Source organism: Cydia splendana, chromosome 12 (assembly GCF_910591565.1).
Source record: "Cydia splendana chromosome 12, ilCydSple1.2, whole genome shotgun sequence".
Lineage (NCBI taxonomy): Eukaryota > Metazoa > Arthropoda > Insecta > Lepidoptera > Tortricidae > Cydia > Cydia splendana.
In genome coordinates this window covers 7,454,869-7,476,235 of record NC_085971.1, presented here as the reverse complement: position 1 = coordinate 7,476,235, position 21,367 = coordinate 7,454,869, and the positions used below count along the sequence as shown (strand labels likewise).

Genomic DNA, 21,367 nt, shown 5'->3' with positions numbered 1-21,367 from the left:
CCTGGGTTCAATTCCCGCCACGGGAGAACTTTTTGTTTTTTTTTTTTTACATTTTGGGCTGTTACCCTTTCACAAAATATCAAAAGATCGTTAACAATAACTATTTGAAAAGTCGACCGGCGCAAAATCACCTTTCATAACAAATCATCTATTTCAATTTATAATTTATAATATTTTTACACAATTTGATGTCAAGTAGGTACATATCAATCACAGACATGCCGCATCGTTTTATTTTTTGAATTTATTGAGCTATAGCTTATAGGGACCGAACGCGTTGGAGGGTCTGCCACCAGTCAGCTGCAGAGAAAAATGTCATACGTAGAGGCATAGCTAAGTAATAATAGTTAATAAGAATAATAAGTATAAATTAAAATATGTAAAAATAATTTTCCATAATGTCAATATCCTGAGAGCAAAATGGGGACTACGTTTGTTTGAAGCGGCTGTCCTATTTCCTCTTAAAATTTCGTATGCCTTGTCCCGTGTACGTGGTAGTACGTACCACACAATTTGGACTGTAATTTACAATTTTCATTCATATCAGTAGGTTATTAAATCAGTAGCAAATGTTTAACAAAGGCATACGAAGGGTTACGTATTATTAGATATTAAGTATAACGGAAAACTGCTGTAAGAATGCTTACTAGGATGGTATAGCAACCGTTGACCGGCCTTCCTACAAAGAGTGCCCTGGGCCCCGGTTAGATGTAATAACCGGTATTATACAAAAAGACAGGTGCCATTTGACTATTAGGTACTGATTCAGGTAGTGTGTGATGTGCCTTAAATAGTCGTCGAGTGAAAAATTTACTCATTGACTTTCGGTCCCTCCTGCTCGCTGCTTCTTGGACTTTAGTGAGAGGCCTGAGGCGATTGGTAAGAAGTTACTAACTGACCCAGTCCGTAGGCTGCCTGGATCAAGGTCATTTTTATTATGTTCACTGAGAAAAGTATAATATTTTTTAATTAGTTTTAGTCCCAAAGTTCAGTTGCCTTCTATTAGAAAACTACCGCACAAGTTCTTTACCAACCGCCTGAGATTGGAGTCACAGCCCGTAACATTGTTCTGCAGCTTTTGGAACTAAGTACCTTCTTTTCGTAACTATTTATAAATCGTCCGCTGTTTAAGTGCACTCCTGCAGCCTTGAGACTCTTCTTGTGTTCTGAAAAAAAAAAGCAACAAAGAAAATTTTATTGAGTTTTAAAACATTATGTAACTATTGTAATAACCTAAAAATTCTAAAAACAACTTGATTAATTTACAGTCATATTGCTGGCATTTTGCTTCGGAAGAAAGTGTGAACGCATATGACCTGAGTTCGATTCCCAGGAAAGGTGAACTTTTTGTGTTTATTTTAAAATATATTTATTTCAAAATTAATAAGTAAACCCGCGCTATTGTAGATGGATGGATTATCTTTCAAAATGTCAAATGTATAGAAGTTTTGGGGGTTTCAAGCTTTTAATTATCGCTTTTTTCACTCCTTATTCATTTAATTATCGCTTTTTTCACTCCTTATTCATAATTGTGATAAATCTTTGATTGTAATCATGGTAAACCATAGCTATAGCTCAATAAATATTAGTGGTACTTATAAAAAAAGTGCCAACCAAAATACTTATATGCATTTAGAAAAATAAGCATGTAAAAATTTTGATATCTTCTGTTTTTCTGGACCACCATCAACAGTGGCGCCAACTGGTGAGCAAAGAAACGCTAGCCCTCATTTACAGTCATATTGCTGGCATTTTGCTTCGTCAGAAAGTGTGATCGCATAAGTGACTTGAGTTCGATTCCCAGGAAAGGTGAACTTTTTGTGTTTAATTTTTATTTGTAATTTTGATTGCAATTTGTATCCTTTTTTAGTTTTAACAAGATTAAAAAAATATGCTTCAGCTAAATAAATAATGTTCTTTACTAATTGTTATAGTTCGTTTTTTTTAGCATTAGAAAGAACTTGAAAGAAGGTAAGCGATCTTGACATGTCTTTTAATTGAAAAGCGCGTTTTAAAAATCAGTAACTATTTTGCTATTACTTATGAAAGCAGAAGAATATAAATGATCGTATTAGATTCATAATTGTTACATATTTGCCGTAACTTATTTTTAAATTCTCCATCATCAGATCAGCTCGATGGTACCATAATATTGCATTGTCATCCGATTTATACATGCATGAAAAATTTCAGCTCAATCGGACACCGGGAAGTGGAGATCAAATTTAACTTGCAAGATTTGATTACAGACAACGGGACAGGTGAAACTAAATAAAAGCTTGTAAAAGATTTCAAAATGAATAACTAAACCCGTGTCGTACGTTCGATCCCCGACCGCGATGTAAATTATGTATTTACAAAAAAAATATAGAAATTAATGGGCGGTATCTTATCTTATCTTATTTTATACCTTTAAACGAGCAATTCTTGTTATTTATTTCGGAAACGGCTATAACGATTTCGATGAAATTTGCTATATGGGGGTTTTCGGGGGCGAAAAGTCGATCTAGCTACTAGGTCTTATATCTGGGAAAACGCGGATTTTTGAGATTATTATATATTTTCCGAGCTAAGCTTGGTCTCCCAGATATTTTAAACATAAATTTACACACGAGTGTGTATTGAATGGCTTAAGAGCCAACAGGAGTGGTCATTTCTCCATACAAACGTACTCGACTGTTTCCTCCATGGGTTTTGATGCTAGAGCAATGATTTTTTCAACACAGATTAATATTGTCAATATCTGTGTCGGACCGTTTTGCTTTTTTTGATATTTTTGTTTTCTAAGGCGCTAGAGCCCTTCAAAAATGGCCTCATTGACTATGCCGCAATGAGAGGCCTAGTATTCAAAACTGACATCAATTAGCCAAAAAAGCAAAACGGTCCAACACAGATAATTTCATAATTATTTAGATTTCCAAATTTGGTTACGATTGGTTAAGTTTTGGAGGAGGAAACAGTCGAGTACGAAACCTCCATTTTTGAGATTTTTACGCAGGATTTTTCGCCTTGTCCTTATCGCACTAGTTTAATTAAGGAGCCGCTTCCGTTAGCGAGACGGGTATATTTACCTAAAATATTTAAAACTCAGCTCCTGTTTCGTCTTAATTAACACAAGTTCGCAATTCCTGTACCTATCGCTGTTATATTGCGGTGCATGAATAGATATACCTATTTTGTTGACTGTAATCAAACACTCAAGCAGATTTTACTTCACATAGCTCAAAGTGGAAAAATAAAGCTATCTAATGAAAAATATATTTCAAGACGTAGGACGACTAATGCATGGATTATAAATTATCTACTTAAAACGATATTTAAATCAGCGCTGGGGGTCTACCGCGAACACCGAAGTTTGCAAATTGCGGGCATCTTTCTCGTTTACTCCCATTACGGCGTATTTAGAGTGACAAATTCATAATTCTCTTTAATTGAATTTAGCTGACCTGCTAGATATCCAATAGTAGTACTTGTGTAGCCTGCAGTCTCTTTCGTTTGTCTTGTTGGTTGGAAACATGGGGCTCACCTGTAATTTTAAAAGTCCATCATACAAAAAGAATACAGGTACAGAGGTATGTACCTACCAGGTAGTGATCGGTAGATTTTTAGGGTATACACTCAAAGTTAAGTATTGTCGAGGCTCGCGAAGGCCGAAGGCCGAAGTTCCGCGTAGGGTTGAAGGCCCGAAGCGTCACACGATAGGGGGAAAGTTGGAGCTTAAACACGACCCAATAGGAAAAGTGTCTTGACAACCTCACGTCGGGCCTACGGCCTTATGTACAAAAACAAAAATAAATTACAATTGAATATAAATAGGTATCTTATATATAAATTACAATTGAAAGTTGAACAAATATCCGTACATTTAGATAAGTTTACACGTAGATGTCGCTGTTTCGTGCAGTCAAAATTCTGCTTCGCGTAATCATGGTTTTTAACTTTTTATTTACTGGGAATGGAGCTCACGGCCATGCTGTGCTATTACAAATTGGAATTTAGACAAATTGCAATTACAAATTGGGATTCTCCTGTATTTCTTCGATTTTTCTTGGGATAATGATGACCAGTCCCATATTACTTATAATGTCTACCGTGGAGTCAACATCATAATCTGCCACTTTTTCGGTTTAGCTTAGAGGTACGATCGAGCGTATGTTTTGGCTTGGCACTAATTGTTCGCAAAGTATCTGAGTTCGATCCCCGAGACTTTTAATTTTAATATGTATACTCGTATAGTACAGAGACGAATTGTTTCATTATTTTCCAAAACGTACTATTCTATTTTCTTTCCTCAGCAGCCTAGTGACGCCTGGATGATGTCTGTGTTATGTTATAATGTTGGGTGGCTGATGGTAATGGATGAGATGGCCCTACATATTTCTTAAAAAATATTTTACTATAATAGCCTATAATTATGTCGGACTACTTACCTGCCGCCCACAACTTCGTTTGCGTGGAATTAAATAAATAAATTTTCTTTGAAATGTGTGTAAAAAATCTAAAAAGTAAGTACTTATAGATCTTGATAGCAAAGTTAGGTACACTTATCACCAAACATCGGATTCTAGGGGGCAAATTGTATGACGGATAGGGATCCCGTCATACAATTTGCCCCCTAGAATCCGATGTATATGCTTATCACTGTGATCGTTCGATTCGCCAGCACGGCCTGAAATGACGGCCACGTTTCCTTTAAACAGTTCCAGTTCCATCGTCAGGGTTTAAAGTCACATCAGTACAATGGTTTACGATCTCTTCGATAAGGAATAACTTAATAGTAAGAAAACTTAACTTATCGCAATAATGCATATTTGTTCCTGAGTTATGGATGTTTCTATGTAAGTATATAAGTATTTATATAGGTATATATTTGTGTATATTATATATATCGTGGTCTAGTACCCACAACACAAGCCTCATTGAGCTTACTGTGGAACTATGTCGATCTGTGTAATTATTGTCATATAATATTTATTATTTAATCCTTTGGATTAGGCTGATCAAACAACAGTCCACCTACCCTGCCTATGTACAGTCAGCCAAGAAAGTGGTCTACCACTTTTCGACTCTATCATCTGATTGATAGAGTCGAAAAGTGGTAGATCACTTTCTTGGTTGACCGTACCTACAGATTCGATGAAGGTGTTATGGAGCTAGAAGAGCCTAGAAATTAAACCAAAGTCAAGTCTTAAAGTGTAACTAGTAGTCGCTCCCTAAGATCTTTCTAGCATTTTTGAAAGTTGGATATTGTGTATTGTGTAAAAGTTATTTTGTAATTTTCAGTTTTAGTTTCTTAATTTTATTACTTGTTTTATTATTAAGGTATTAGCCAATTGATGTGACCTGGTTAAAAAGAGTGGCACGTTCTCTGCACGGCGCGGCGCTGTGGTGGAGTGTGCGCGTAGGTCTCGGTGGGACGTCACAGGCGCCGCGTCCCAGGACGGCCAGGATCAGCAGGGCAGTACTGTGTGCTCTCCGGAGCCACAGGTGGACTGGCGTCGGTAGTATTACTCCCTCTGGAATTTGCAGGTTTACACATTTAGTCAAATGTTGGATTTCACGTTACTACCTGCGACATTTGGCCGATCGTTGATAAAATCCAAGGCGAAAGTGCAGCCAGCCGTGTGGCCCGTGAGTTCCAAGTTGAATGTAAGAACTTTGCTTTGCTTTGCTCGGTCGATCGAAAAGGGCTATAGGCTATATATAAACGAAACTAAATAAAGGAATTGTGAACCTCTATATAACTATTACCGGATTTGACGCAGAAGAGCCACGTTACAAAATTCGACAAGTTTACTGGATTAGTAGTTTTTTTTATCGATCCAAATTTTGGAAATTTTTATAATGCGGAAATTGGCATAAAGGACTTACGGCTCGACCACGTCATTGAGCGACTGGCGACGACGGCAGCGACAACCATAGATGGAAACGAAAGGTCCGATCGCTGTGTCTCGCTTCAACCTATTTATATAAATACATAAGTACTTAATTTGAAAAAGACGGGTAGTCTTGTCTCGCGAGCGAGGCGAGATGCTGTTGTCGTATCCGTCCTGTGCTAGGCCTAGGTACTATGATCTCAATTTGACTTGATTGCATTATTCTTCTTCTTTCTCACGTTATCCACCACTCCAGAATCGATTGTCTGACACTTTGTTTGTTGTTCACCTCATAGGTACAGATACCGCCTATATACAAGCACAGCAAGTTATCTTACATATTTTCATTAGGTAACAAATTAACTGGTTATTCCGTTATATTTAAGGACTATTTCTCATTTGCTTTATCTATCTTTACAAATTACTAGGTACCAAACTAACTTAAGCAGGTATTATTACTAACAAACTTCTAATCTATTTTCGTACCTACTTTTATGATAGGTATTACGGTTATTATTTTATTTATTTATTTATTTAAACTTTATTGCACAAAATACAAATAAAATGTACAAATGGCGGACTTAATGCCTAAAGGCATTCTCTACCAGTCAACCATAGGGCTAAACAGAGATGTAGTAAAAATGGTGCAAGAAGAAGAGTAAGAGAATTCAATTAGGAACTATTGCAAACAACTGAAAAACATAATAAACTACATATACAATACACAGATAAAAATAATAAAATATATACAATGAATATACTACTACATAATTCTCACATACATACTAATATATTACGATGGATACTACCTACTCATACTCTTGTTTCAGCAGATGTTTATGCAGCATCCTCTTAAAAGCAGATTTGCTCGGGGCTTGTCTTATGTTATAAGTAGGTAGGTATTTAAACTTACTGTAGTCTATCGGTTTTATTAATTTGATTGATGCCTTAACTATACTAAGCCAAACCAACTTTGGCAGTAAAAAAAAGCGCGAAATTGGAAATTTGTATGGAATTCTAAATTTTTCAAATTTGTCGCCTTGTTCTACTGCTGCTAATAACAAAGCTGGTTTACCGGAGTATATTTAGGTAACTAATGACCCATGTAAGGCCCATATAGTGCCTTACCTAGCCCACTTTTTAAATACTAGATCCTTTTTACAAAAACTGTTACAATTAATATAAAACGCTGTTTTCTAACAAGGAAGGGTACCCAACTCGTCAGCTCCGATTTGATTAATTTTTATATATGTTATAGAGTAGTCTAAAATAACGGACACGTGTTTTGTTTAGCTGCCCATACTCAACTTCCTGGGAGAAATTGGCCTCCAAAGTACTGAAAAGTGACAAAACGCTCTAACTTCTGTAGAGAGTTTTATTCAAGCAAATTTCAAGTTAATTACCTACTGGTTTGCATATACGTTACAGAACATGAAAAAATACTGGACACGTGTTTTGTTATTTCGACTCAAACTCATATTTTACAAAAAAAAACACACTTCAAAGTTTCATAATTCTTATCCTTTCACTCGAACTTCACGTTAGTTATCTTTTCGTTTTTTTTATCATGAAAACTAAAAACTTCCCGGTAGTGAAGAAAATGTTATCAATGTTATCATGGTTGTAAACCGGTTTGGACATTAAGTCCTAGCATATTTTGAAACATCAAAGATCCTAAAAGTGTACATTTGAAATATTTGAATACCCTGTTAGGCGCGCGGCAACGTGTTGGCGGCGCCGGGCGGGCGAAGTGAACACACGGTATTGAAGTGAAGCGCGTGAAACGATGACAAGTATGAAATTTTGAAGTGTGTTTTTTTTGTAAAATATGAATTTGAGCCCAAATAGCAAAACACGTGTCCATTATTTTTTCATGTTCTTCAACATATATTCAAACCAGTAATTAACTAGAAATTTGCTTGAACAAAACTCAGGAGTTAGAGCGTTTTGTCACTTTTCAGTACTTTGGAGGCCAATTTCTCCCAGGAAGTTGAGTACTTATGGGCAGCTAAAAAAAAATACGTGTCCGTTATTTTAGACTACTCTATAACATATATAAAAATTAATCAAATCGGAGCTGACGAGTTGGGTACCCTTCCTTGTAAGCCAAAGCTACAATAATAATTATGACGATGATTCGTACATGATTCGGAACTGTTCCCTGCTGATTTCGCCGTACTGCCGTACTGCGTCCCGACCGGTCGGTGTCGGCGTCCTCCTGTCCGCCCACTCGCCTTTTGAAGACTCTAGATATGCTGGACTGCGGTGCGCCACCTAAATACGAAATGGTTTGTGCTCAACCATAGACTAGGAATTCTCTAGACCGAGTTCAGAGCAATTATTTCATGCAACCGATGATGCCAAGGAAGTCGGTTAAAAATGCGGGGGTGCGCGGGACGAGGTGAGCAAAGTCCCGTGCCGTGATTGGTCCGTTCAAAGACACTTTCGACTCGAACATGGAGTAAAATTACCGTATGCGTGGCAGAGGGGGTAGCGCGACTATGCTAAGTCTGGAGGATGTTTTGTCTGTGTGCTCAACTAACTAAAACCATCTAAAACTAACCCCCATATGAACATACCTCAGACACTGAAGTCAGAGTTTGATAGTTCATAATGTAAAATAATAATAATAAGCACTGTAGTTAATAATGTAAAACATGGAATAGGGTAGGTGTGTTAGTTTTCGTCCAGATCTAGTTTTCGTCCACTTGATGAAATTTGAATATAAACCTACATTAGTGCACAAATTTGTACGTATTGCAATCCTTAATGTCAAAACAATATATCTGTCTACATAAAAATGATATTTCGCATTTAGAAAATTAAAAATCAAATACATATATATTATTATTTGCTTTTCTGTCAAGTGGACGAAAACTAGAGCACGGACGAAAACTAGCGCAATGACCCTATATTTCCATTAGTTGAAATTTCCCGCAGTTGAAATTGCCCCCCTGCACTTATCGCACTTTCTTGATTTTCTTATGTTCCCATCGTGGGCCAACATTACACCATTAAGATTAACTGGAAAGATCCCTGAAAGAGATATACGAGTATGTTCGCATTTGTACAAATGATGTGTGTTTTTTCTTGTTTTATGTTACTTTTTGTACAATAATAAAAATCACTAAATGTAAGCCTATAATATTTAAAGAGTTCCCTCATTTCCTCATCGATCCCATCATCAAAAATGGATTTTGACAAACTGTATACTTTATACTTTACCTCCGTGATCGTTAGTGCTAGAAAGCTGCAATAATGGCATGGATTTGGATATGCACGCCATCATAAATCATGCATGAACATCAGGACCGGCTGGAATGCATACAGCGGGCCTCGTACGCCCGACGCTATGAGCTGAGTATGAGGGCGCCGAAGGCGCCCGGCTTTGGTAAGCGTCTCTAGAGCGTGTCACGTACGTCAGGTCATCACTCAGGTCCTGGAACTTCATAGTGTTCAAGTACCTATACCTACCTACTGTTAATATAGACCGGTAGTAACGAAATATCACTGAACGATCACGTGAACCGCGGTTCCTTTAAAGATTTCCAGTTTCATTATCACATTTTGGGACAGGGATATTTACGATCTGATCATCTTCGATGAGGAAAAATATCGTAAAAAAATCTTATCACAATAAAGCCTAGATTTCTTTCTGAAGTTAAACTTCCGATGGCAGTGCCTTTCTTATAAATAGCGTCTGTACTTATACCAATCCTTGTGGTGTTATAAATGTGATTGCAATAAACTTAACTATAAATAAAACTAAACCTAAGCTAACCCATAATAACTATTGAACTTTATAACCCAACTCGCATCGTTACCTACTTACCTATTAGCTGTATCTACCTAAGTTAACTTAATTAACAAAATTGTATGAATGACATAGGGCATCCGATAGCTGGCGCAGGTAGTAATGTATGTAAAGTATGAGCATGAGCGTTATGTGAGCATCTACTTAAAGGTTCCGTCACACAGGCGCGTTTTCCGGGCGGGGCGTGAGCGCGGCGTAAGCGTTTTAATATGTCAAAAAATGGCAAAAAAATCACTATTGTTGTATGGGCGCCCTACATAAATATTTATTTTATTTTGTTTTTGGTATTTGTTGTTATAGCGGCGACAGAAATACATTATCTGACAATTTCAACTGTCTAGCTATCACGGTTCATGAGTTATTGCCTGTTGACAGACAGACAGACAGACAGACAGACAGACAGACAGACAGACAGACAGACAGATAGACAGACAGACAGACAGACAGACAGACAGACAGGCAGACAGACAGACAGACAGACAGACAGACAGACAGACAGACAGACAGACAGGCAGACAGACAGATAGACAGACAGACAGACAGACGGACAGAAGGACGGACAGCGGAGTCTTAGTAATAGAGTCCCGTTTTTACCCTTTGGGTACAGAACCCAAATTAAAAAAATTGGGAACCTCTTACTTGAAGAATTATAATTTTTTCTTGCTCATCACACATAACAGCGGAATGCCCAGGGTGCCAAGATCACAATAGTTGATAGAAAACGCCAATCGAAACTTAAATAGTGCGTGACTTTTCGCAGCATCTATCACCCCGATACATTTCTTTTTATCGTTTGGCGTTTGTCGATTAAAGATTTGAGTCTAATTAAATATACCTATACAAATGTCCCGTCTTTTTACGAGGAACAATCTATAAGCGCCATCGGGATCTATAGCACTTACGACCTTCTTCGGGAAAACAGTCTTACAGGGTAAGCAATAATTTATTAATAAGTACAACTAAGTTCTAATTCAAAATACACGTTGTGTAAACAAACACAATTTGCTTTAGTAGGTACCTACCTACCTACCTATCTACTATAGCAAATTCAACGCATTCACACATTGATACTACACACTGTTTTGTACAAGTAAGTACACATAGGCTATATTAGACCCAAACCAAACGGACGACTGGGATCATATCTCTATCTCTCTCACCCCACCTTCAATCATGCGAGCGTGTATGAGAAGTTTTACGACCCCGGTCGTCCGTTTGGTTTGGGTCAACTATAGATATAGATTATTTGTTGTACCTTGACCGCTAAATTGGTTCTCATCCGGTTCCAGGTCATTGGAGTCAGGTGAGGTGTATCTGGTTGCTCTGCTGTTAGGCCTGAACCCCTGGAGCAGGGCTCCCGCTGCCGGATGCTTTGTCATTGGAACGCGTCGCGGGTTGGGGTTTGGAGAGCCCTGGATTAGAGCATAGATGATCTTAATATATGATGTGCTATACGCGTGCGTCCGTGAGGGACAGAACATAAGCAATGCGAATTGGTTTGTTGCCCACCATAAAGCATACTAAATTTACGCTGGGGAATAAAAATGTGATACTGCGACAAGGACAAACAATTAGCGCTTTCTCTGCTACTCCTACTGAAAGATACATAAAACTCTCCCATTCGGTCATATCCCCCACCCCTCATGCCTGATCCAGTTATAGGTACTAGATTCATGGTTTAGACTTGAGTGTAAAGTTAGACCTAAGAAAAGTCTGCAACGATTTACATAGCACACGCTGTGCAAGTGTTATTTTAAACGTCAAACTTGCACTGCGTGTGCTATCAAAATCGTTGCAGACTTCTTTTGGTCTAACTCTAGTAGTGTTTTAGGCAAAACTAACGGGAAAATAGCATGAATTATAAATATTATATCATGTTATGATGACAATTCTTTGACATGTATTATAGCTTGCATATTAAAAATACGCTTTAGAATCCATTTCGCATGTACTAATCAGCGTGAGCGATTATTATACATCGACAGTTTACAAATAAATACTTACAGAAAAACACATCATGGTCGCACGCCGGGCCGGTACAGGCCGGTTAGCACTATTATTTTAAATTTTCCCGCTCGATATTTTACTTACGAGAGTTGCTGCATCCCCGAACGCAGCAAAGTTTTTCAGATGCGGCCATTATCTACGCCGCCGAGTTGGCCGTAAAACTAAAAATCAAGACACAAGTCACGATATTCAGAAATGTTTGTTTTGAAAATCAGGTTACCTAGTAAAAAGTCAAAAAGACAATTGAAAGACAGTTTAGGTATTTTTTTATTTCATTGCAGTGACATTATGCCAGTACAATATGATTTTATGTAGCAAAAATAACAAAAGTATAGCCGGTCAAACAACTGTGTCAGTAGAAAAAGACGCGAAATTCTGATTGTCTATGGGACGATAACCCATCCCGCTTATATTTTTTAAATTTTCCGCGTTTTTACAGACCATAAATACTGATAGCCGTAACAGACTAACCGCACCGCTTTTTTTCTGCGTATAACTAAACGCTGAGCACCGTGAAATGTTGCACCAGGAAATAAAACAAGTGGGTGAGGGGTAAAATTGTTGCCGTTACCGGCGACATCTCTAGATAATTGTCAAGACAGACCCCCCCATACTTCATATTGGTAGTTCTAAGTGAAACAGCCCTGATTGTTATTTCCTTCTCGCTCAGTGTCAGCAGTCGCAATGTTTTCCAAACTTTTCACGTCGTAAGCTTGGTAATTAATGTGTAACTGTGAATTAGTTTTTCAAACGTTTGTCTTGTATAGATAAATAAAGTTTAATTTAATACATTACATTTGTTTTATTTTACTATGTTTCTACATGAATAACTTAAAATTAATGCCGTTAAAATAATTTTCACCGTTGGTTAAAATTCTCCCACATTTTAAAGTTTGAGAACCTGTAAACAGCATGATGACGTAGGCCCGTGTCAGTTAGGTCATACGCGAATCTCGGAATAGAGTACCAGGCGGAGTATATTGTAGATGTGGAAGGTAGAGTTGTGCTAGGCGTGATAAGCGGGTGCGGATGCAGGGGCAAATAATAAGCACCAAACGTTCGTTTTCGCACACCGATTTATTGTCCGTAACGGCACACAATACACATCTATATAAAATAGAAGGAGTGAGAGCGAAAGCCAAACAATTATTACTTAATACAAATTTAACGGGAAAAAGCAACTTAGTATGACAGCCACGATAACAAAGTTCGTCTCTAAGGGCTCACTGCGCCTGCGGGAGGCGGGCGCAATACATCGCTGTCAGCGCTGCAGCCGAGGGTCGATCGTTAGACCGTCAAGCACGGCGCGCAGCGCTTACAGCTGCTCTAGGATTATTTACACAGCACAGAGCTCATACAACTGAATATTATCTAATAATAAAATCGGTCGCTCTGTCCGCGAGTAATTAAAATATATTTGGGATAAACTATAAATTCATCCCTACATCACCCCCCTCCAGAGACCGTCAAGGGCGATAGAAAAATAAAAAATAACTTAATAATAATAATCTGGGATACGCACTGTACGTCCTGACCTAGTCTTTTTCACCGTATTTTCAGTCTCAGGAGTAGGTTGAACAGATGGAACAGTAATAGGTACACTCGGCTCATCGGCCAGTATGTATGCGGGTTTAATGCGGTCTATAGACACTGTTACACTTTTGCCGTTCACACGCAACTTAAACACTTTATCACTTCTGTCGAGCACTTCGTACGGACCAGTATACGCAGGCTGCAGTGGTGGATGACTCGCATCGTCTCTGAGCAGCACGTGACTGGCAGTTTTGAGGTCCTTATATATGAACACTCGTCTATTGCTTGTATGGCGTGATGCTGGCACTGGAGTGAGATCATGGGCAAACTTACGCAGGCGTGCGACATAATCAGTCACGTCAATGGTGTCATCGGCCGCCTGGGCGTGCAATAGCTCTCCTGGCAATCTCAGTGGCTCCCCGTATACGAGCTCAGCAGTCGAAGCGTTAAGATCCTCCTTGTACGCACTACGTATACCAAGCAGGACCAAGGGTAATGTGTCTACCCAGTTGCTAGTTGCGTGACAGGTAATAGCGGCTTTCAACTGTCTATGAAAACGCTCCACGAGGCCGTTACAGGCCGGATGGTAGGCCGTTGTGCGACGATGCTGGAAGCCAGCTAGCTCAGACAGATGCTTGAAGAGGCAGCTCTCGAACTGTCTGCCACGATCAGTTACGATGTCGTTGGGGCAGCCGAACCGTGATATCCAGCCATGTAGAAGTCCTCTGGCTACGGCTTCTGCTGTGATCTCTTGTAGCGGTACCACCTCAGGCCAACGTGTATATCGATCGACGGCTGTGAGGCAGTATTTAAATCCTTGAGATACTGGCAAGGGGCCTATGAGGTCTATATGTACATGCATGAACCTTGCTCTGGGAAGTCTGTATGTCCCAAGTGGTGCAGAAACATGACGAGTCACCTTGGCTCTCTGGCATGACAAACAGGTACGTGTCCATTCGCGGCAGTCTTTCTTGATACCTGGCCAAACGTACCGGTCTGTGACGAGCTTAACGGAAGCATTAGCACCAGGGTGGCTAAGGAAATGCAAGCTCTGGAACACTTGTCTGCGCAACTCCTTTGTGACATAAGGCCTGAGTGTCCGGTCGCTCTCGTCGCAATACAGTTCGGCCTGAATGCCTGGCAACTTGAACTTCTTCAGACGCAGCGAAGTGTCACTCTGTAAGAGCTCTTGCAACTCTGGATCTCTCGTCTGGGATTGCGCTAGTCGCTCCAAATCGATCGGCTGTGCGACTTCCTCAACGCGCGACAGGGTGTCTGCCACCACGTTATCTTTCCCAGAGATATGTCTTATGTCAGTCGTGAATTGCGATATAAAATCCAAATGCCTGAACTGTCTTGGTGAGCAGTTATCCTTGCGCGAGTTGAAGGCGAAGCAGATAGGCTTGTGATCCGTATAGATTGTGAAGTCCCTGGCCTCAACCATGTGCCTGAAGTACTTTAGCGCTTCGTATATGGCCAGAAGCTCACGATCGTACGGTGAGTACTTACGTTGCGCGGGGCTCAATTTTCTTGAGAAGAACGCCAGGGGCTGCCACTGCTCGTCAATATACTGTTGTAGCGCGGCTCCCATGGCGGTATCAGAAGCGTCTGTGACAATGGCCAGCTTAGCCTGACTATTTGGATGCGCTAACAACGCAGCCTGACATAAGCTGTCCTTACAACGCTCAAAAGCCTCATGTTCTTCAGCGCTGAAGTTGACGGGATGAGAAGGCTTTACAGATCCAGTTAAAAGCGCATGAAGCGGAGCCTGAGATGCTGCTGCCCCGGGGATAAATCTGCGGTAAAAATTAACCATTCCCAGGAATCTGCGCAGCTCTCTCACGTTCTTTGGGACCGGGAATTCTTTGATGGCATCGACCTTGGATGGGAGGGGCTTGGTACCTCCGGCTGAAATGCTGTAGCCAAGGAATTTTACCTCCGATGCACCGAAGACACATTTGGAAGTGTTAACCACCATCCCATACTCCTGGAATTTGGCAAACAGCTGGCGCAGGTGCTCCTTGTGAGTTACTTCGTCTTTCGAGTACACTAGAAAGTCATCTAGATATGCATAACAAAAATCCAGCCCCCTTACCATCTCGTCCACAAACCGTTGGAACGTCTGGGCAGCATTCCTGAGCCCGAACGTCATATACGGGAACTCGAAGAGACCAAACGGTGTGGTGATCGAGGTCTTCTGGATGTCTTCTGGGTTGACGGGGATCTGGTGGTACGCCTTCTCAAGGTCGATGGTGGAGAAAATCTGACAACCAGAAATACTGTGAGCAAAGTCATGTATATGCCGAATGGGATATTTATCTGGAATAGTTCTGGCATTGAGCATTCGGTAGTCACCACAAGGCCTCCATCCATTATTCTTCTTGGGGACAAGGTGCAGAGGTGACGACCAAGGTGACTCTGAAGGTCTGGCTGTCCCATTCTGAAGCATTGCGGAGAATTCGTCCCGAGCAATCTTTAATTTATCCGGAGCCAACCGTCGAGGAGAGCAAGACACAGGAGGCCCTGGAGTAGTCCTTATAAAATGGAGGACGTTGTGTTTTGGAACCCGATGAACGCCAAATGGGCGAGTAATGTCGGGGTATTCGAGTAGTATGCGATGATAATCTGACTCACCCGACACCACTTTGACTGAAGAAATTTCGTCCGTCGAACATCCAGGCAAAGCCACGACACACAAGCTAGTCATCCTGTCGATGAGCTGTTTATTCCTGCAGTCGGGGAGAAGGTCATAATATGCCAGGAAGTCTACGCCGATTATAGGCTTCGTCACATCCGCAACAATAAATTGCCAAGCAAAGTCGCGGCGTAAGCCTAGGTTCAGTACTAAGTGAATGTAGCCGTAAGTAATAATTGGTGAGCCATTCGCTGCAGCTAACTCGTAGTTGGTAGGATGTCGCCGATATTTTAGTTGAGACCTAGGGAAGACACAGACGTCGCTACCAGTATCCACGAGAAACTGTATCTTCGTTGTATGGTCTGTAACAAATAAGCGACCGGGGCTAGGGCAAACGGCGGTCGCCATTATCGAGTGCCCCTCTCGTTTCCCGCCTGGTAATCGCACGGTTTCACGCATCTTGTTGCCTTCCCACCGAACTTCGCATGGTACCAGCACTCAGGAAACTTGCGGTAATTCGACTGCGACCTCTGTGAGCTGGAGCGATTGCGGGACTTGCTAGACGCACGAGCACGAGATCTTGATCGCGACGGCCTATCACTATCGAGCTGACTTTTTAGTGTTTTCATGTCTTTAGTCAACTCACTCACTTGACGTATGAGAATAGCCATTTGAGGATCAGGTGCTGATGCTACGGCCACTAGAGGAGTTGCTACGAATCCGACATTCTCGTTATCGCTCATTTTCAGTGTTCTACGTGGTCACCAGTGTAGATGTGGAAGGTAGAGTTGTGCTAGGCGTGATAAGCGGGTGCGGATGCAGGGGCAAATAATAAGCACCAAACGTTCGTTTTCGCACACCGATTTATTGTCCGTAACGGCACACAATACACATCTATATAAAATAGAAGGAGTGAGAGCGAAAGCCAAACAATTATTACTTAATACAAATTTAACGGGAAAAAGCAACTTAGTATGACAGCCACGATAACAAAGTTCGTCTCTAGGATTATTTATTATTTTCAGCTGCTCTAGGATTATTTACACAGCACAGAGCTCATACAACTGAATATTATCTAATAATAAAATCGGTCGCTCTGTCCGCGAGTAATTAAAATATATTTGGGATAAACTATAAATTCATCCCTACAATATTATTATACCATGGTCTTATGTATCTTTCAGTAGGAGTAGCAGCGAAAGAGCTATTATTGTTTGTCCTTGTCACAGTCTCACATTTTATTTGTTCCCTACCGTAAATTTTGTATGGATTATGGTGGGCAACAAATAAATTCGACCAATCATAGTGTCGCATTGCGTATGTTTTGTCCCTCACGGAGGCACGCGTATACCACTTCAATAGGATCCTACCTTTTTTTATTTATTTTTTTACTTTATAGTTTTGAGATTTTTCCCTTCTACTTGCATTTCATAGTTCTAGGACTTCGGAAGCAGAGGTAGTACCCTATAAATTTAGATATCCTTGACTTGAGAGTGTCGAAATATGTATGTACGTCTACGTGTTTTGCGGCATAAACGGCCGTAACTTTTTTTGACGTTGACTTGGACTTTAGAGGTTTGAATTTTCACAGCTTCAAGGGACTGTGCAAGGGACCCTGAGTAGGTATATTATTATGGTTTTAATTTCAACTCGATGCCTCCACGCGTTCCCGAGACAAAGGGTCTTGACAGACAGGCGGACAAACGGACAACAATAAAGTGATCCTATAAGGGTTCCGTTTTTTTCTTTTTGAGATACGGAACTCTAAAAAATCGGTAGGTAACAAACAACACTGCCGAGCCGAGCAAAAAAACTAGGTAAGTACCTATTTGTAAGCGCAGTTGCTAGCTTTATATTTTCGTGAAAATACATTGAATAACTGGATTTTCTTGTAAGTGGTATAAAGAATAACATTTGTTGAGAAAACAGTAGAGCAAGTCACAAATACTCGATGGCGCTTAAAGCGGACGGTAAACTCAATGTTTGATATCAGCCACCTGGTGTCTTAGGGTTGGCACACGCCAGAATGAGTATTTTGTGTTCTGATGTTTTAAAATTGTATTACGATGGTGACAAACAAGCTTACATCCTTTGTAGATCATCCTCCTAAGGTCGAGCTAAACGTCTGTATACTATTTAACTATTATATGGACATGTAAAAAGGACACATGATTTAGTTTAGACCCAGAGAATCGGCCCCCAGGCAAATGTTTCGTATTAATTACGCCCTACTTCTTTGAAATGCTATTTTTGCTGTGTATATTAAAAACAAGTGCTTGTTCCAACCTGAGAGTCGCTTACTAAGTGGACCCCAGGCTCCATTAGTGAGCCATAGCAGAAGTCAGGATAACGCCAATAGGAATAGGTTTCCGATTCCTGTTTATTATGGTTGTTGTCTATATAAGGGTGGTATTCCATTTGTCCAAAGTGTATTGCGTCCCACATTTTGCTTAATGAGAGAGTGAGACGCAACGACATTAGACAAAGAAATTGGACAGGTGGGATACCACCCTTGCGTAACTGTCGCTTTCATCGTCGTTACATTACCTTTACCTCAAGCTTAAAAATAAATAGAGATAACCCTAAGCCTATCCTATTTACGGCAATCCTAACACCTCACTGCTGGAGCAGTGCTTGCATGCTGATCACCTTCGCAATTAGGGTTGACGACTGACGATGACGACCTAATCCAACAATACACGAGAATAATTATTTGTTTTAAAATGGGCAAAGTTAATAATGCACGTCATTGAAAAACGTAGAGCTAAATGTATAGGTCACATACTCCGACACGAAGGGTTAAATAAAACCATACTGGAGGGCAGAATTGAGGAAAAAAGAGGAAGAGGAAGACCCAGAATATCATACATGACACAGATTAAAAAGAATGGTGCTGTAGCCACTCATATCAAGAAGTTAAAACGAAGGCCCGGAATAGGCTGGAATGGAAAATGCTGCAACGACAGAGGGCTTAACATGGATTGATTGATTGATTGGGCAAAGTTATTGTTTGATCCCTCGTGCTAATATTGATACCCGAGCAAGCGAAATATTGCAAAATAGAACCACGAGTATAGCGAGTGTGGATCGAAAAGTGGAATCTTGAGCGTCGCGAGGGTTTCCAGGCAGGCAGCGAACTATTAATAGTTACAATATTATAGTGGAATATCAATATTTTCCGAGGGAAAATAATCCAAGGAAAGAAAAATGATGTCTAGAACAGAAACAGAAACAATTCGGTTCACATTTCAGGTACGCCCGAAGACGAAGGGTGCACTGCACGTGTGATGTAGAGGGTACACCTACCGGGTAAAGTATTGCGTGTCACGGAAGTGCCGAGCTGTCAATCTTTTATCTCACTTGTGACGCCGCTAATTGATCTTTCGACAAAAACTATATCTAAGAAAATGAAAGAATGTAATGCTAGGTTGAATAAATAATAGTGATAATATATGATATTAATCTCAGTATTAGGTATTACGAGTATAGCAACACTCAAAGTAGATATCTAACTAGAATATACCTAAGAAGTAGAATACAATATAGTATATATAGTAGGTAGATACCAAAAAAAAACCATGGTCAAAGGTACCTATAGTAAGATAGGTATTAATTAGTTTAATTACCTATGAAGGTTTATTTTAATACAGGCCAACCCAAGTAGCATTGCAAGCTGTATATAAGCTGTATTAAAGTTCATTTGTATATTATAAGCTGTACAGTTAGGCTGTACAAAGGCTGTATAAGCGCTTATACAGCCCTTATAAGTAAAAAAAGGGCCCAAATTATACAGCCTTTGGCGTTATTAGAGCTGTAGAGTAGCTGTATAAGCAATACATAAGCTGCATAATAGCTGCATTACAGCTATATTTCGGTGTAACAGGAAACCTTAACACTACAGATAATCTCTTATAAGTACGATATAAGAATATAAGTTTTAAATGAGTTATAAGAAAGAATTACAAGAGAATAATAATCATTTAAGAAACTAAAATGTCTTAATCTTGTTCATTCGTAAATATAGTAATGGCGACAATAAAGTGTTATAGTAGATGGTAAAAGTAAAAGTAAATATTATACAGGACTTGAATGGAATATTACATTATTGGTAAGTGCGGATTATTATTTATTGTGAACCTGTGTATCTTTTCTGGCAAAATATTTACGCGCCTGCAAAATAACAAAGAGAAACCATAAGGAAAATATCAAAAATCGGTAAAGTTACTGTTTGTTTTTAAGGTTAGAGTATCAAAAATATTTATAAATATTAATTCTAAGGCTAAACAATTTATTTTCGCTGGTAATCATAACACGGCGTTAGTCTGCTAAATATTTGCAAGTATTTCTTTAATTATATTTACAAATACGTTTTTTTTTTTATTGTAAAATGGCGACAATTTTTAAACAGCCTACAGGATAGTTGGAGAGCATTATAATCTTAGTAGCTGTGCTGTGTAATAAATGGAGTGTCTTTTACAGCTTTTGTAATTAAAACAGCTTTATAATAGAATATTTGTATTCGTTTGGCTGTATTTCGGTTCTCCGTACATAAGTTATAATTCTCTTTAGAGATCCGTATAACAAATAAAAAACCTGTACTCTAACTGTCATATATTCCTTTAGTTTTATAATACACTTATTTTCAGAAATCATTACACTACTATACTTATACGAGTGTAAAATTACGCCAAAAGATTGTTATAAGCGACTCTATCAGTAATACAGAAAAAAGCTGTACTATAGCTGCCATTTATTCATTTGGTTTTATAATCCCCTTACAGACAGAAGTTATACAACTACTATTCTTATAGGAGAGTAAGATTACGCCATAAGAAATAGCTTTAAAACGGGGTTGACAGATACATTTGTACAGCTACAAGTGCCAAGTGATACTACAATACAGCCTGTATACAGCTTTTACGATAAAATTAGCTTGTAGTGTTTCACAACACTTAATGTTTTAAAACGGAGTTGACAGATACTTTTGTACAGCTAAAAGTGCCAAGTGTTACTACAATACAGCCTGTATACAGCTTTTACGATAGAATTAGCTTTTAGTCTCTCACAACACTTTTAGTTTTATAGTAGATATTTTTATATTCTGATAAAGCACCCCATACTTCCGCAGAATCCTTTATAATGATTTTATACAGCTTGAGCTGTATAATGTCTGTAAAGTACCTTTTATACAGCTTAAATCTTTTCTGACACTCTTATACGTCCCTTAAATCACTCTAAGTTCTTAATTGGCTGCTATATTGATGTTGCCGACACTTCCATGCTACTTGGTTAATGGCACGCTATTATATTGATAGTATAGTAGGTAAGTCAATCATTCTTTTACTGGGCGTTTTCACTACATTTTGCCAGGAAAGCGACAGTTAGGTATATGTAGACATGACTTATACAGCACACTTAAGTAAGTCGTACTAACTTGTAGGTAGGTAACCTACTTTAAATTTAAAAAGAATAAAAACGCCCTACTATTCAAAATATAAAGAA

The 21,367-nt window shown here is 39.3% G+C and overlaps 1 protein-coding gene and 1 long non-coding RNA gene across 2 annotated transcripts in view; one reads left to right on the top strand and one right to left on the bottom strand.

Annotated features, from left to right (window-relative positions):
* LOC134795393 (uncharacterized) overlaps window positions 1-21,367 on the top strand; it is a 548,375-nt gene that overhangs the window by 8,462 nt on the left and 518,546 nt on the right. The gene's annotated exons all lie outside the window — the stretch shown is intronic.
* On the bottom strand, window positions 710-11,833 carry LOC134795772 (uncharacterized). The gene is made up of 7 exons (XM_063767710.1): window positions 11,782-11,833; window positions 10,946-11,102; window positions 8,020-8,150; window positions 5,872-5,961; window positions 5,344-5,516; window positions 3,447-3,526; window positions 710-1,166 (listed from the first exon to the last, which is right to left on the bottom strand). Exons 2-5 carry the CDS (start codon window positions 10,982-10,984, stop codon window positions 5,420-5,422), a joined length of 357 nt encoding a protein of 118 aa, XP_063623780.1. The 5' UTR covers window positions 10,985-11,102; window positions 11,782-11,833; the 3' UTR covers window positions 710-1,166; window positions 3,447-3,526; window positions 5,344-5,419.